The sequence below is a fragment of the Lissotriton helveticus genome, chromosome 3_1 (assembly GCF_964261635.1).
Source record: "Lissotriton helveticus chromosome 3_1, aLisHel1.1, whole genome shotgun sequence".
Lineage (NCBI taxonomy): Eukaryota > Metazoa > Chordata > Amphibia > Caudata > Salamandridae > Lissotriton > Lissotriton helveticus.
In genome coordinates this window covers 292,112,977-292,131,136 of record NC_136061.1, presented here as the reverse complement: position 1 = coordinate 292,131,136, position 18,160 = coordinate 292,112,977, and the positions used below count along the sequence as shown (strand labels likewise).

Below are 18,160 nucleotides of genomic sequence, written 5' to 3'. Positions count from 1 at the left end.
TAACCTATTCATAAGGCTTCATTGCAGCACCTGTCCTGGAAGACTGTGTTCCTCGTGGCCATTACATCGGCCCGCAGGGTGAGGAAATTCGGGCGTTGTGTTGCCAAGAACCGTAGACTTATTTCATGCTGCTAAGGTTGTTATGCGTACTCGCCCTAAAGTTCTTCCAACAGTTATATCTGACTTCCATGTTAACCAGACTATAACTTTGCCTACGATTTTTCAGAATCCTTCATCTCCAGCGGAAAGGTCTTTGCATTCCATGGATGTTAGGAGGGTGTTGAAATTTTTATCTGGGTAAAACCGTAGATATTCGTAGGTCAGACCAATTGTTTATCAATTGTGGATCATTCAGGACCGGTCTTGCTACCTCTCAACAGTCCATCTCGAGGTGGATTGTGTCCTGTATACAATTGTGTTACCACAAGACTGATAAGACCTTAGGGGGTAAACCTAAGGCTCATTCCACCGGGGGCAAAGCTGCCACATCTGCTTTGCTCCGTAGTTTTTCAATTGCAGAAATCTGCAAGGCAGCCACTTGGAAGTCGGTCCATGCCTTGTTAAGCATTATTGTCTGGACACTGAGACCAGGGCAGATGCTTGGGTTGGGCAGGCTTCGCTGCGAAATGTGTTCGCACAGTAGTGGTGTTTCTCTTTTCTCCACCGCCGCTTTGGTGTGGGGATGGGCTTGCCATTCTATTCACTAGATTATGACTATACACAAAGATCCCCTACTACAGAAGGAGTAGTTTCTGTCCTGTACCTCCAGTTCTGTAGTAGGGGTATCTGTTATAGTCATAAGCGCCCGCCCTCCTCCCCGGTGGAGAGAGATAGTCATGTAAGAAATACTACAGGTCTGGCGTGTTACGCCTTCAAAAAGAACTGAAGGTGAAGGGGACCTGCAGTGCATTCTGGGATACTGCGAGGCTTCTGGAAAGTTCTCTTAAAGGCACAGTATCCTGTTTTGAGCCACATAATGGCAGCCTATGGGGCTTGTCTGTCCACTTCTTCCTCTCTATCATTCCAGAGGGTTTTGCTGTTACAGGCAAGGCTGTGCTGTTGTGGATTTTTGGTGGAATTTCTAGTCTAAGTACTGGACAGTGTAGCCTGTGGATATAGGCTGCATTATTGGTCTTTAAATTCTCTCTTAAGTGTCTATGCAGTCCTGCATGTTTTGACAACTTAAGAGATTATTTTTGATTGCTCCGGGGTCCGGGCACATGGGCGGGACTATTCACTAGATTATGACTATAACAGAGATACCCCTACTACAGAACTGGAGTTACAGGACAGAAACTACTCCTTCCATGTCAATCAGACTATTAAACTGCCTGTGTTCTTCCAAAATCCTGAGACAGTGGCAGAAAGAATGCTCCACACTCTTGACGTCAAAAGGGCTTTAATGTTCTACATTGATAGGACCAAACATTTTAGGAAGACTACACAACTCTTTGTTGCCTTTTCCGCACAACACAAGGGCAACCCCATTTCCAAAGCAGGTATAGCCAGGTGGATCGTTAAGTGTATTCAAATTTGCTATCAAAAAGCTTAGCGCACTTTAACAATCCCCCCAAGAGCCCACTCCACCCGCAAGTTGGGGGCCTCCATGGCTTTCCTTGGAAATATCCCTTTAGAAGACATTTGTAGAGCAGCCACATGGTCTACCCCACACACATTTACAAAACACTACTGTGTAGATGTGCACTCCAAGCAGCTGTAGGGCAGGCTGTTCTAAAAACACTTTTTCAAACGTCTGCAGCTGGCATAGGCGGCCGCCGCTAATGGAGGGACTGCTGTATATTCTATGCTATAGATATGAATTCAGCAGCCCACATGCCTCGAACTGAATATGCTACTTACCAGTATGCACCTGTTCTTGGCATGTAGGGCTGGTGACATTCATATCGCCCACCCTCCTCCCCGGCGCCTGTAGCGGCTGCAGAATTTACACTTACTCTTAGCATGGTCATCGCTCACGCTGTTACACTCCATCTTCGCCACAATGGCTAAAAACAATCTGGGGATGGAGTTGATGCCCATGCGCACTGTAGTCCAGGGGAGGAGCCACCTATCTCGTGATACTTCGAAGACTTCCAGGACAACAATGTGCAATCATCCGGACCCAACACTAGGCGGCGATCTATGCTATAGATATGAATGTCAGCAGCCCTACATGCCAAGAACAGATGCATACTGGTAAGTAGCATATTCATTTCCTTGTGGCCATCACCTCTCTCAGGAGAGTTAGCGAAATACAAGCATTCACAATACAAGAACCTTTATTTCAGATACACACTAACAAAGTGGTCCTTAGGCCTAATCCAAAATTCCTGCCAAAGGTTATTACTCCTTTTCACCTAAACCAATCAGTAGAGTTACCTGTGTTTTTTCAAAACCCGGACTCTGTTGCAGAGAGGGCTTTACACACCTTAGCTGTTAAAACAGCCCTGTAATACTACACAGATAGGACTAAAACCTTCAGAAAGACAAAACAATTATTTGTATTTTTCTCTCCTCCACACAAAGGCAACCCCATTTCTAAGGGGGGAATTGCCAGGTGGATTGTAAAGTGTATACAAATATGCTATCAAAAGGCTAAACGTACACTAGCAGTTCCGCCTAGAGCACACTACTCGCAAACTAGGAGCCTCTATGGCTTTCTTAGGAAATATACCACTAGAGGACATATGCAAGGCAGCCACATGGTCTACAATACACACCTTCACTAAACACTATTGTGTCGATGTGCAATCAAAGCAGCAAGCTGCAGTAGGCCAAGCTGTCCTTAGAACACTGTTTCAAAATACTGCAACGGATACAGACGACCACCGCTAGGAGAGACACTGCTGCACAATCGTTGCACAGTATACGATCTGCAGCTCATATGCCTCGAACGGAATATGCTACTTACCAGTATGCATCTGTTCTTGGCATGTAGAGCTGCAGAGTCGTATACGCCCGCCTCCCCGGGACTTGTATCCGTTCCAGTTATCATCCTATTTAGATGCACACGCATGGACATCCTTTCATTATCTTTACTTCTACTAACGCCATTATTTCCCATCATGGCGAAAAACAATCTGAGGATGGAGTCGATGACCATGCGCAGTATTGTCCAAGGGAGGAGTCACCTATCTCGTGACTACAAAGACTTCTTCCAAGAAGACAACAACCTGCAATCATCCGAGCCCAACACCAGGTGGCGATCTAATGCACAGTATACGACTCTGCAGCTCTACATGCCAAGAGCAGATGCATACTGGTAAGTAGCATATTCCATTACTACATTTGGGCTAGAGTTGCCCCGGCTCCAGGATATTTTGGGAGGCATGGGGTAGACTCCTGTAAAGACTCCTCAACTGTCAGTTGGGATATGGTGTCAGATTTGCGTTTTGACCGTTGGGTTCTCAGAGCCTTCCAGAACATCAACGGAGGCGGCGACTCACCCGATCGACTCCTCGACCGGTACCTAGACTTTGGTGAAAAAGGACAATGCTGTGGTAGAGCGCACCACCAGGAATTACATATGGCACTCTTTCAATGCCTTTAGCCGAAGCCGCTGGCAGGAACGGCAGTCTTCAGAGTCGTGATGTTCCCCAAGGCACCACAAACACAGTGTGCGAATCCGTGATCGGCATTTGTCTATCACAAGATCCCCAGGGTGTAAACACAGACAACATCGCTTGTAGAAAGCACACTCTTCTCTCAACAAGACATTGAGATGAGCCTAAAAAAACTTCCTCTGACCTCTCTGGATTTGCTATTCAAGCGCCTAAAAGAAGGAACTGACGTTGGTGCGTCGGCTAGGGGGTTCTATGGACTCCGTTGATGTCACATCTGGTGGACGACATTGAAACGGAGTTGGGTGACTCCTGCACGTACTGTGGGAACATTTCCGGATACAGGCTTGCACCTGGGGAGGATTCTAAAGTAAGGAATTGCAGCTAGATCCTGTCTCTACCAGATAATGCGTTACAGAAGGTAAGTAACTTGTTCGTTTATCTTGTCTTTCGGCCTAGACATTTGAGATTTCTTGTTGTCCTGGCCTCATGTATTCTGCTGTTATCCCATAGATGTTGGCACATATGAGCTCTGCAGAGGAGCTTCCATCTTCAATGGGTTCAACACTGGGGGGTGTGCCTTTCAGACAACATCTGTGTTAGTGGATGCAGCATGGTACCTTCCGCGGTGGATGAACAATCCCAGCGTGACTTCCGGCAGGCCATTTTTCTGCCCCACCTGAAGTGTGCAGTGGTGAGAAATGCATCGACGGTGGGAGATAGGATTGGAGTTGACGGGCAGTGAGATGAAGTTTAGATCCCTCTGCTGGAACATTGGCACCACATTAGTCTTCTGTAGCTGTGCCATCCCTTTGGTGGTCAAGGCCTTTCAGCCTTTTATCTATCAAAGACAGGCTTGTGCAAGTCCTAATGTTGTACTGCGACAAATAGGTTGGTATAGGAACCATGTGGGGTGTGGCTCAGGCTGGACTGAGGGGTGGGGGTGTTTGTGAGTTAAGGACATTGAACATTAGAGCATATAGCTCTGCAGCTGCCATCTACTCAACCATGAGGGGGTGTCTCCATCTCGCAATGGCTCAGGACGCATTTGGCCAGTGGCGCGTACTTATGGCTGATCTATTAGCCACCTCGGAGAACTCCCATTGCCAAGCTGTTAGAGCACGATAATTTCCACCTAAATGTTCCTTTTTACTGTTGGACTTTGTTCTCCTTTTCCAGTTCCCGTGTCTGCCACTGCTTCCTCTGGTTCTGAACAAGGTCAGGAGGAGCAGGGCTCAGCACATTCAGGTTTCCCCTGTCTAGGACCGGCTAGGATGTCTGGTACACTAATCTCTTGGGTCTGACTGTCTTTTGCCTCCTCCGACTAACTCTTTTTCTGATATACTGTCCCAGCATCAAGGAAGGGTTCTACATCCAAGCCTTCACAACCTACAAACTCTGTATGGAGACTGAGTGGAACCAGCTAAAAAGATTTGATTATGCCCAAGGATATAGTGGATGTTATCCTAGCTGCAGGTCCATAAAGTCATTCTTTTCAGGACTCTGGGCAAAGTTTGTGCTTTGGTGAGCGGACCATTCATACATTACATTTTGAGATGTCTTGTTTATCTTATCTTTCACTCTGCAGCATCTTGTTGTGGGCACTGTTAAAGGTTATTACTTGCCCGTTTTGCCCTTTGTGCATTTGCAGAATCAGCCCTCTTTAACACCCCAGTTACGATCCTTTTTCTTGTAGGGGCTTACATACAAGTTCCCTGCTGTACAAATTGTTATGCCGCAATTGGATGTTAATTCGGTTCTGGTGTTTTTTTGGGGTTTTTGTATAGCGCGAACTAGACCCGAACCCAATCAGGTATCAGAGCGCTTTACATATTTTACCAGTTACGTTACATGAAGACACACTTTCATTTTAGGCACGGGGAGATTAACTGATTTGCCCAGAATCACAGGAGGTTTTGGCGTCGTTACCGAGACTCGAACCCAGATTCCGAGGTCGAGCACCCTAGCCGTTAGGCCAACTCTTCTCCCCTTATTGATTATTATTGATGTGCAGATCTTTCAAGCCTATGTGCAGCTGTTCTTTGAAGTTTCTCATCCTTAAACTGTCTTCTTCATTATGATTAGTTCTGCTATCCTGGTCTGTTAATTGCAGGCACTGTTAGTGCTACCATCGTATATCACCCTTTTTACAGACACATTGTTGCTCAGGACTTTGGCATCCTTTCTACCAAAGGTGGAGCACTTAATTGTGTCCCTCAATTTCTTAACTCTGCTACATAGCTCTAAGGAAGGATGGCTTCAGTAGTTGGATCCCAGGAGTGCGGGACTATGTGACGGTTCATTGAATTGCCCTAATATAGTTTCAGCGTGGGTGAGACATACGTTAGTTCTGTATAACTCTTCTAGCTGACTGCAAGTTTGTTTCCTCGCATATGTTGAGTGTGGGATTAGTGGGGCGACATGTGCATGTATGAATGGTGGGAGGTTGGGGACTCACCGAGCAGGGAGGCAGGGAGAGTGGTGTTGGTAGGGGGGAGGGGGGGTTGGTTTGTTTCAGGGGTTGGTAAGTTTTGCTCTAAACCAGTTTACTCCTGTTGTGTGTGGTAACCTACATGATGACACAGTGGGTCCAAACATCTATCCGATAACGATAAGCTTCTCTGATGACAACGGGTAATCAGGCTAAGATTACAATATGGACGTGGAACGGGCTGGGCAACAAGATTAAGCGGACACTAGTACCACAGCACCTCAAACGACATTCTCCCAATGTAGTTTTCATTCAAGAGACACACCTGCGTGGGAATAGGTGCAAGGCCCTGGACCATTTTGGCTATAAAATGGTTACCCACTCGGGGGTGGGCAACCTGATCCGCAATGGCCTGCCCGCAGTTCTGTCGGGCACGTGGTCCGATGACGCAGGTTTTTTTGCCGTGGGGGCGGTTCAATGGGAGGGCCGGACCTTAGTCTTTTGCTCCTGCTATGTCCCATCGGGCCTACACTCCTCAGTTTTCCCACGGCTCGGCTCTTTCCTGGCAGATCTTCCCCAGGGGCTCCTCCTGTTAGGGGGTGACACTAATGCAGTTATGAATGCGGACCTTGACCGATCTGGGGATGGGATGGGTTGCGGGGGAGAGCGGGGCCTGGAGGGCTTTGTCACGGAAATGGGCCTTAGTGACCTGTGGCGCACATATCACCCTTCACATAGACAGAACATGTTCTACTCAGCTTGTCCTGGGACCTCTTCAAGACTTGACTATTTTTTACCCGCTCTGACCAGGTAGGTGTTTTTGCTGACCCTTGCATTGTGGCCCGTGGGATTTCTGACCACTTACCGGTCGGCGTCACACTTTGGGGCCCTGTGATTAAGAAGGCGTCTTTCCAGAGGATAGACCCGTGGCGCCTCCGGGATCAGACTATTGGGGATAAACTTCGAAAGGGTTATCGGCTCTACTTTGAGGAAAACTGGGGCTCGGTAGCCTCTGATGTAACAGTGTGGGAAGCATATAAAATGGTGCTGAGAGGGCAGGCCCAGGCACCGATAGGTACCTGGAAGAAAGAGAATTCCCTACAAATCCGTCAACTTGTACATGAAATAGAACAGATGGAGCGTGACACCAGTGTAGCCTCTTCGGTCGTCCTCTGTCACAGACTGACACTCAAGCAGAGGGAACTTGGGCATTAGCTGAGGGGGAGGCACAGGCATACGCGCTTGCCACACAACACCGGTTATATGATAATGGAGATAAGTCCCTAAAGTTGCTTGCCTGGCTTGAGCGGCGCAACAGGGAGCTCTCCTGGGTGGCTGAGGTGATGGACGCGCCAGGGTCCCCAGTATCCAGCAGTTTGGAAATAGCGGAGGCGTTCGCATCTCATTTCAAAAGGGTATATTCCCCGGTCTGCACCAGAACTGAAAGCGACTGCGCTGAATTCCTGCAGGATTTTGCGCGGCCCAAGTTGTCCCAGGACCAGATTGACCACCTCGACGCGGATCTCACGGGAGAGGAAATTGGGAAGGCCCTTTACTCGCTCCAGTCCGGAAAAGCATTCGGACCCAATGGGCTTCTAGTAGAGATTTAAAAGAAACGGGCGAACGTCATTATCGACCCCCTTCTTTAGAATGTATTTGGAGGCGAGTGAGGTAGGTAGGCTCCCTCCGACCAACGCGAAGCCACGGTTGTGGTCATTCATAAACCCGGAAAGACGGCGGATCAATGTTCCTCATACCGCCCCATTTCACTTATCAGTGTAGAGGCCAGTGCCCTGGCCGATAGGTTGGTATCTGTTCTTCCCAACTTGGTGCCTGTCGACCAGTCTGGATTTATGCCCCGTAGGAGCACCCGCCACAACCTACGACGCCTATATGGCGTACTATACATGACGGAGGATGTAGGGGACGCACAGACGGCATTGATGGCGTTAGACGCATCAATGGCATTCAATAGTATTGAATGGCCCTATCTATTTATGGTGCTCTGGAAACTAGGTCTCGGCCCGATCTTCTGTAGTCAGGTGCCCCTTCTCTATGAACAGCCTGTAGCTCGGGTCAGGGTGAACGGCGCTATGTCCAGGGTGTTCCCTCTCAAGAGAGGTACCAGGCAAGGTTGCCCCCTGTCTCCCCTCCTTTTTGCCCTGGCCCCTCTGGCTCACTTGATCAGGAGGGACGGGTCTTTCTGAGGCCTGGCGCTGACAGACAATTGGGAAGAGCGTATTTCTCTATACGCCGATGATATCGTGCTGTACATGGCAAGGCCATATCACTTGATGTCACGAGAGGAAGAGGACTTTTTCGCTAGGAACCTTGAGCCTCAGTTGGCTCGCCTCTAGGCAGACGTGAGTCACTGGCGATCACTGCCTCTTTCCCTCATGGGCCGGGCGGCATTATTTAAGATGCTTGCTCTGCCGAGGCTCCTTTACATCTTACAAAACGCACCGAATCCTGTCCCCCCGGGAGTGTTTGCACGCGTCTCGCAGGCGGTGTGCGCGCTGCTGTGGAATGGTGGGACTCCTAGGATAGCGCTCCACAAGCTCACTAGAGGGGTATATGATGGGGGTCTGGCACTTCCGTATGTCAGATTATATTACTGGGCAACGCAGCTTAGGGTAGTCAATGACTGGGTATATACCGACAGCACTGAACCAGCCTACAGATTAGACAGGTTAGTCATGCCAAGGGGCAATTGCGAGCACCTGCTTTATGCCCGGAGGCCGCCAAGTGAGAGGCCTGCACACTAGAGTGGTAGTTCAGTGTTGGAGGGAGGCGAACAAGTTTCTGGGGTGGGCGGATAAACTGACTGGTAGAACCCCCCCTATGGACCGGGGCCACACGTTTGACCAGCTTCAGGGGGTGGAAGCTGATTGGCATTGAATACTTAGGTGACGTTTGGAAGGGATCTGCCCCCGCTCCTTTGCTTACCTCAAGAAGGAATATGACCATCACGACTCACAACATTATCACTACATCCATCTCAAACACGCCATACATTCACACATTAGTAGAGATTCCCCCATCCCGGAATATTCCCCCTTGGAAGATAGATTACTGTTAGGTCCCATATCGGAGAAGCCCACGTCCACCATCTACCGTAAGCTCATAAACAATATGCCAGACCCCTTGGTGATGCTCCGGGCAGCATGGGCCGTGATATTGGTACCCTAGAGGACGATGATTGGCAATACGCCATACAGAGCCTGTGTGAACTAGCAATCCGTCCGTGGTTTAGGTTGATCCAATTGAAAATCCTACATCGCATATATTACCCTCGCACACATCTATACGCATGGGGCAGGAGTCAATCGGACCTTTGCATGAGGGGTTGCCAGGGGGAAGGCACCTTCTACCACATATTATGGGAGTGCCCCGAGATAGTTCCTTTCTGGACCAAGGTTACGGACACTATGTTCGCGGTTGTGGGTGATGAGGTTCCGATGGAGCCAAAGTGGCTGTTATTAATGATTAGGGTTGACACACGCTGGTCCAGGCATGTTGAACTCTGGTTGGTGCAGGCCGCGGGGGTAGCGAAAAGAAACATTGCCAGGGGGTGGGGATCCCCGATTCCCCCGTAATGGGAAAAGTGGAGGAGGGGCCTAGATTGGTGCCAAAGAGCTGAGGAAACCATATATCAAGCGCAGGGGCTGCATTAAGAAATGGAAGAAGATCTGGGGGGCATGGCGTAAATATAGAAGGTCGGAGAGGGAGTCTAGGGAGTAATTATGTACTTGGATGTCCCACTTGTGTACGGATATGCTCGTCTTTGATCACCACAACAATATTTCCTAATCTGCTTCTTGTACATTGTCTATTGCTTTATGGTACTAGGAGCTTTGTTAATAAAAAGATTTAAAAAAAATGAAAACATTCGGACACCCTGGATGCAAAGACAACATTAAGATACTATTTCACTATAAGTTCATATTAGGAAATTAAAATGGCTCTTTCAAAAAGAAACTTTCCTACTAAGCAGTCTGTTATAAGAAGTAGTCCTTTCCATTTCTACTTGGTATCTGAGAGAAATCTGTAACTTTACAAACTTCAGGCTCATTCTGCTTAGAAGTAAACCGTCCACTGTTGCTGTCCTCAAAAGTAGTCTTTATTAATGAGGTTTTTAAAGTAGCAGCATGAAGAAGAGCACTCTTTTATCAGGCATTCTGTCCGGACCCAAACTACAGAACAAATGTTCAGGGGAAAGAGAGGTTCAAACATTACTTTTACATATCGCCTGGATTTCTAGTTACTTACCCTGCTCCTGTTTTTTTGTTTTTTTTAGCTTTGCCACCACCTTTACTTGGGATGCACTTACTTGACACTGTAATCTGAAAGAGACAGTTATACATTTCTTATCTTAGAATTACCCCCAGAAGTCAGAATGGATCCAGAGATTTTTTTCTTAGCTGTACCCCTGAGCATCGTTAGGTGGCGTCGGTTGACTCCGTGTTCTGTGTTGTGGTCGCCATGATGACGTCGCAGTGCCTACTTATACACCGCCCCTGCACACTGACATCAGTTCTTTCTTTTTCCATGCCAGCCTAGCGCAGATCTGGAGTGCTACCCCTTAGGGATTCTTTTACTACCTTTTTTTGACGTTTGAGTCTTTGATTCCTGGTGCACGAGGGATGTCCCAACTCAAGACCGGGTTCAAGCCTTGCGACTCCTGTCACAACAGGGATGTCTGGGAAAGATCCACACTTCGTGTGCCTTTGGTGTCTGGAGCGCGACCACGACCCGAAGTCTTGCTCCGACTGCCGGGCCACGAATCCTAAATCTTTGCAGGATTGGTCCTGAAAGTTGTTTGAGGCCCGGCAGTCTGCTCCCGTTGTTTCTGGTCTAGTTCGAGAGGAAGGTCAAGAGACCGTTCGCAGAGCCACCACACCTCGTCGCACACCAAATCTTCAAGGAATTCTGGTAAGTCCTAGAAGAATAAGGCGAAGAAGCACCGGCGCTCTTCGCCTTCTCCCTGTCGGTCAGGTGACGCGGGACCCATAGCATCGTCACTCTAAGGTTCTGTCTCCGGTGCATACTTCAGCAACAACTCTGCGTCTCCTTCGTTTCCGGGAGCTGGAGCGTCTCCTGCCCACCTTCGCCAGCTCTACGAGGCCCTCCACCGTGTCTCTGGGCAGCCCGACCCCGCTGTCGGGCCTGGATCCAGTTCGACGCAGTTTGATCTTATTTGACCTTCTCCGGCCATGCCCACGGTCGGCGCTGTCCCCATCCTTACCCCCGACATGGACCCGGAGCTAGACTGACTACGGTCAGCATCTCATCCAACACCTGAGTACTTTTCTTCCTCTATTCATCCCTAGTGTTCCTTCCTACCCAGAATGTGGTGGTGAGGACTGGGAGGGGTTGCTGGACCCTTTAGCCGACCAGCTAGAAAAACTGGACTGGAGAGAGGACCTGGGTGTGATGCCTGTGGTCTGGACACTTCTCCACATCTTAGCATGCTTTTTCCCCCTACCGTGGCTATGGAGGTGGGTGAGTCCCACATTGTGGTGGTGTGAAGGGCGGCCGAGGTCTTGGGCCTTGAGCTCCCTTCAGTGGCAGTCAGGACTAACCTCCTGGCAGAGGTGCTTCAGCCTGTGGCGTCCTCCTCTGAAAACCTTTTGCCCTTCAACGAAGCCTTAACTGACGTCCTCCTGGGCACCTGTGGAAAGGACGATTCCTGCCACCATCGTCCGGCTCCAAACGACCCAGTTTCCTCACCCAATAACCTTCCTCGGAGCTTGGTGGTCCTGACCTCTTCTTCATAGGGCGCATTTCCTTCTGCTCCCCCAGATAGGGAAACCAAGAAATTGGATCTCCTTGAGAAGCACATGTTCTCTTCCTCCGTCTCAGAACTGCGGTCTGTGAATACCGCGTGCCTCTTGGGCCGATACTCCCATATCATCTGGGATACGGTTGCACAGGTGCTGCCTCACTGCCCAGAAAAGGCCCTGGGTTGTCTCGCAGGCAGTGGCGGATGAGAGAGATGCAGCCAAATTCACAATTAGATGTGAACTCTATACCACCGACAAGGCAGAACGATTGCCACGTCGGTAGCCCTTCGACTACGCCTGGTTGAGGACATCTGGCTTTTTGGGGGCTGTCCAGTCAACCTATGTGGACATGCCCTATGATGGCAGTTGTCTTTTTGGCGACAAAGCAGACATTTTTGCACACGTTCACCAGACATTTCCTGGACAGCCAAGTCCGAAGCAATGGCTTTTTTGCCCGCTCAGTCCTCCAGGACTTTCTGGCGTGAACTTAGTTTGCAGGTTGTCCTCCGGGGAATGGTATTACTAGGGTATCTATTGTAAGGTAAGGAATCTATAACTGTCTCTTTCAGATGAACAAGTTACTTACCTTTGGTAACGATGCATCTGTGATAGACCTATGTTATAGATTCCTTACTGCATCACCCATCCTCCCCTCTCTGCGAACTGATTTCTAAGGATAGGGACTCCCTTACAGCGCCCATGTTGTGGTGCCCCAGTGGTCAGTGTCTTTCATGGCTCTGCGCTTCTGCCGTGGAAAGCCGTGTAAGTACTGACTTTAGCGCACAGGGGGGGCGTCGAAGTAGGCACAGCGGCATCATCCCTGCAACCACGACAACAGACGCAGAGTCGACCAACACCACCTACCGACGCACAGGGGTACTGCTAAGAAACAATTCTCCGGATCCAGTCTGACGCCTGGGGGAAATTCTAGGGTAAGGAATCAACATCTAACATTGTTACCAAAGGTAAGTAACTTGTTCATCTGAAAGAGACAGTTAAAGATTCTTTACCTTAGAATATATACCCCAGCAGTATCATCCCCAGAGGACCGGTTGTTCAAAGCGATTGCTAGTGCTTTTAGAATAATAGTAATAGATTTCAATCTAATTGTGGATTTTACAGGTGCTCAACATGGAAGGCAAATTATTGTGGAGATGTGTTCCCATTGCTGTGTAACCGAGCCTTAAGTTTCGTTACGTATTAATAATTAGGAGGGCATTACAGTAGTTCATAGTTAGTAGTTTAATCCCTAATGATTCCAGTGACAGAAGATCTCTGTGATTGAGAAAGAGGTGAAATGCGTACACATTTTGGATAACACTGCACTTTAAAATTCATGTCCGTCTAAAAATAGGATGGATTTGGAGACGGTCCTTGTCACTTCCCTCAGCATAGCCAACAAGGTATTGTGGTCAAGCATATTAAGAGTGATATCACCATGTTCTTCCCGCTTACCTCCATGGGACCAGTAATTGATGGCTGGTTCCCTAGCATTGTTTTTGCAAAAACTTATCAAACAGCTTAGTTTATATAAAATAAATATATCTTGTGTAATAGCTACAGTAGGATCAGAGATACTGCGAATACCAAAGTAGTTGTGCTAATTTCGAAGAGATCACTTTATTATATTGTACCATTTTGTTCCATTGGGTCATCAACCCCACCTATCTAGCATAGTTCTATAACCTGAAAAGTGTATACATGTGCCAATGCCTAGTGTTTCTTCGTCCAATAAACTTTTGTTCCATGTTTCGAATAAAGGGTGATATAGAAGTGCTCCCAAGAGCAGTCTTGCTTGCTATAGTAAAACATCTACACTAATGTGTAAGTGCATAATACTGCTTCATAGCCTTCTGGATAGCCGGTTAACACATGACAGACCTTTGCATTCGGAGAATACTGTTTACTGCATGAATCAGGCTCAGTTGCTCCTCGCCTGCTCCTAACCCTGATGTTTTCAGAAATCTTTTTGAGACAGGCTATTTATCTTAAGTTGGCAAGCCCTTGTTGGAATTGGGGCACATTTATCCTCCTGAAATTTCGGGTGAGGGGTCCTTAACTGAATATATGTGTGAGAAAATTGAGCAGGGAATCAGACACCATATTCTTGTGAGATAGTGTGGAAACCCTTAAAAGCAACCAAGCCCATGTGATTGGATTGTCTGTATAACCATCTGGTTGCTTTCCATTTTTAATTATGCCCCTTCCCTTGTACATGGAGTGAGGGTCCAGCTACGTCCTTATGAACAACTGGGCTGGCAGCCTTAACATGTAATCTGTATCTTGTTGATCATGAAGGCCTTTGTTTGCCTATTCTGAATGGCAGTTATTCCTATTCAGTGCTGTCCTGTGATAGAGATGGTATGGGTCTAAGATGGCCCCAAGGAGGCAGCGAGTTGGTGGCTCAGAACCTTCTTGATCCAGTCAATGTATCCTCTGTCTGGCATTCCTATGAAGGCCCATCCCATGCACCTGACCCTCAACGGGACTCCTTAGATGCACCTCTCCTCCCTTTCATCTACCTTGCTACAAGGGAGTTTTCACCAGGCCCCTCTCCTCTCATCAGTTCTTGAGTTTCTGGTAGTGTTATGTGAAAGAAAACACTGAAACATTCTCCCTTACAGAATCAAGACAGCCACTCCTCAGCTTGCTGTCTTACAAGCTGGAACCCACTTGTGCTGCTGCACTTGTCAATCTTGGCCCTTGCAGACTGTCTGGTCCAAGACCCTGTCTTCATTCTCTTACTTTTTGCCATTAGAGACATTTTCCCTATGAAAGTGATTGTAATGTCGCTAGGTAGCAGCCATTGAGGAAGTTTCTCATCCTACCTGTATTGTGGTGCCGTGGAAAATATTTATATGTAAGCCAACTGAAAAAAAGTTTTGTTATGAGGAATTAAAGGTAAGTATTTTATGTTAACTGATAAATTGTGCTCTTACTTTACCAAAGTCAAAGGTGTGTAACGTTAGATAGTGTATGCGACTCTAGAATTATGCTAAGCTCCTTAACTTTGATTTAGATTTGTTGGCTTTTTGATTATGGAAGAGAGAATGGCATTTAGTAATGTTTCTTTCCATTCAAGACTAAAAACTTGTCTTATCAATTTTTCAGGGTTTTACATATGTGGCTCCATCTGTTCTTGAAAGTGTGAAAGAGAAGTTTTCATTTGAACCAAAAATTCGATCACCTCGCAGATTCATTGGCAGCCCACGAACTCCTGTCAGGTCTGTTAACTTTGGACAATGGGAGAGGAGGGGTGTGGGGTGTCAGCATGTGCGTCTCTGCCTGTATGTGTAAGTATGTAGAATAATTATCATTCAACCTGATAGCAAAGATGGTCACAAAATATATATATTGACCTGTCTTTTCACAAAATTAATAAGCATTGTATAGAGTAGATCTTCAAACAGAAACATGAGATACTCGTGACACAGTAATTGTGTCAAAGTTGGTGTATGGACATTAGTTGAAAAGGTCTTACAGATTAGGTGTCCCCTAGTTGTCTGAATTTTTGGTTTTATGTAATTGTATGGCAAATAGGGAACAGTAGTATGCTGTTGCTGATAACCATTGTGTAGTTTCAACTGCAATATGATTTAAGATTGATAAGTGTTAGACGGGGACCCTGAGGGTCGGCCGTCTACTGAGGGAGAGGTCCCCGATGAGGACCACCTCCGGCGATTGTACAGATATATCACCTCCCTCCCCACAAACAGCCACCACACCAGGTTGAGTTCAATACTTTTATATAAGGTTTGTAGAGCACGGATATTGGCGATACAGGATATCTCGGACCCGAGGGTCCTCTCACTTCTAGTCTCTGTAGGGAAAAGGGGGTAGCGGGACAGTCTTGGTACCGGGTCGGTACAGGAGGTGGCAAGAGGTGAGCTCACAATCCTCGAGCTGGCGAGTCTGCAAGTCGGGCCGCGGCAGCGCCAGCAGGCCAAGACGATGGTTTCACGAGGCAGAGGGCCGCGGCAGCGCCAGCAGGCCAAGACGATGGTTTCACGAGGCAGAGGGCCGCGGCAGCGCCAGCAGGCCAGTCGCGGATGAGTTCTTCTCGGGTCTCTCGACTCCAGGATACAACTGCCTTCCTGGTCTGGCCCTGCCCCAGTTATAGGTCTGGTCCCCTTTGATGTCCGGACCCTCGCGCCTGGGGGCCGGGAGGTCCGGGATGAGGGAGTCCAGACACCCAGCAGGGGGGTGGAGCCAGCGCCCAGGGCGGCCTGGGGTGATCGACACCTGGCGGAGGAGAGCCGTTGACGATTCCTTCTCCCATTGACTCGCCAAGTGGTCACTCTGCCTCCTGGGAGGAGGTTGGTGCCTCGATGTCGGGGCCGGCCGGCCGGGCCCAGGGTTAGGGTCGAGTTGAGGCCACGCGGCCTCGTGCTGTAGTACCACAAAATGGCGGCTGGGCCGAGGCCGGGGTGCGGATGGTGACCCGGGCCAGCTGGGTCCGGAGCTGGTGTCTTGTGGTGGAGGGATTGCAGGTTACTTCGGGTGGTCGCCGGGGACTCTGGTTGGGGATTCAGGGAGAGCCAGGGTCCGGGCCCCGTTGCGGGGAGGGGGGACAGCCCGACCATGCGCCCTGTCCAACAATAAGGTTTGTAATTCTAGTCAGTTTGCAGTATTTCAGACTTATTACCTCAAGTTACACACAAATTTCTTCTGATCTGTTAATCCCTTGAATGCTGCTGTTAATTTATGACCTAAATACAGAAATCTCCAGGAGTTCTTCATAGTCCGCTGGGGTTTCCTACCACCAGATAATTATTTTAGAATTGAAATGGTCAGTCTGACATAGGTAAGATTGCTTGAGACCGCATAGTGGAATGGTCCTGGTGTTCCAGTGGTTCAAGTGTAGCTAAATATAGCATCTTAAAGTATCCAGTGCATCTTCGAAGCTTCCATTAAGTATAATCTTAAAAAAATGTAGTAGTAACATCTTTAAGGGGAGGCACAAAGGAATGTCGGGCCGGGAGTATCAGGAATACTGCCAAAAGGAAGACTGAAGTTTGCTCATCAACATTACAGGTGTCTCTAGCAAACTGTGACATGTTGGTAAAATATTTGGCAAAATGTGTTTTTGAAAGTGAATATCACTGAAGTGTTTAAAAAGTGTTAGAAACTAAAAGGTAATAATGAAAATCATTGTTTATTACAATTCTCTAGATGAGTCATTAATGAAGTTGCCCACTTTTCTTTGAGATACTGCTGTGTTGAGATACCCTGGCTCCTTGGATGGGGGAGCTAATGTAATCAGAAGAAAAACTTCCATGCAAATATTTAACGAACAAGGGTTCTTTTTTGTAGATTTAGGGATCCATTCACCCAGATGTCTGGGTACTAGGATCATCATGCTCACAGAAGCATAGTTAGTATGAACTGGAGCACCTGGAGTGGCAGAAATCCTTGCACAGGGCGAGGAATCAGCAGAGAGATGTTAAAAGTTGCACCAAGGTGTTTCAAAAACTAGAAGGGAGTGTAGGGGTCTCCATGTAAGACCTACAAACACCAGTGCACCACTGTACCTGCTACATTTGCTAAAGTGGCAGCTGAATTAGCAGAGCCTCTCAGTTCCATTCTTAATGACTCCATTAAAGAAGGCAAACTCCCCAAAGCATGGAAAGTTGCTCAAATTATGCCCATCCGTAAAAACACCAAACTGGCTTCGGACATCATAACTATCGTCCTATCTCCCGGTTACCTCTTTACAGTAAATTGTTAGATAAACATGTCAATAACCATCTTTCGGCCTATCTGGAATCCACCAACTGTTTGGATTATTCTCAGTCTGGTTTTCGTCCCAGACACAGTACCGAACTTGCTTTGGTGAAAATAACTGATGATATACGAATGCTGGCGGATGCAGGTCAGGCAGTAATTCTTGTACTGCTTGACCTATCTGCCGCATTCGACACCATATCTCATCAAATCCTATTAGATAGATTACACTCCATAGGTGTCCAGAACACTGCCTTGAACTGGATACAAGATTTTTTAACAGATAGGGCACAAATAGTGAATTTAGGCCCTTTCCAATCAAAGATAAGCCATGTTATGAAAGGGATACCGCAGGGCTCTTGTCTTAGCCCGTCTTTATTTAATGTGTATGTCGCCCCCTTAGCAGCACTTCTTAGGAAAATTGGGTTTTCCCCAATCTCCTATGCCGACGACACGCATCTGATTTTTACATACAATAAATACACCCCTAACATCCAGAAAGTGTTCTCAGAAGGCATGAAAACGATTACCTCCTGGATGAGGAGTAATTTCCTACAGCTAAACGCAGGAAAAAAGGAAATCATGCTCTTTAACCCCATCGCTGCTGCCGACGTTCAGCGGAAGTCACGTGCACTACCTCGGTAGTGCTGCGCACGTCCGTT

General features: G+C 47.8%; 1 protein-coding gene across 1 annotated transcript in view; it reads left to right on the top strand.

Annotated features, from left to right (window-relative positions):
• The window catches only part of RPS6KB1 (ribosomal protein S6 kinase B1), a 503,223-nt gene that overhangs the window by 432,598 nt on the left and 52,465 nt on the right, over positions 1-18,160 (top strand). The window contains exon 14 of the mRNA XM_078679829.1: positions 14,886-14,998. Coding sequence (XP_078535955.1) covers positions 14,886-14,998 — 113 coding nt within the window. The remainder of the gene's footprint in view (positions 1-14,885; positions 14,999-18,160) is intronic.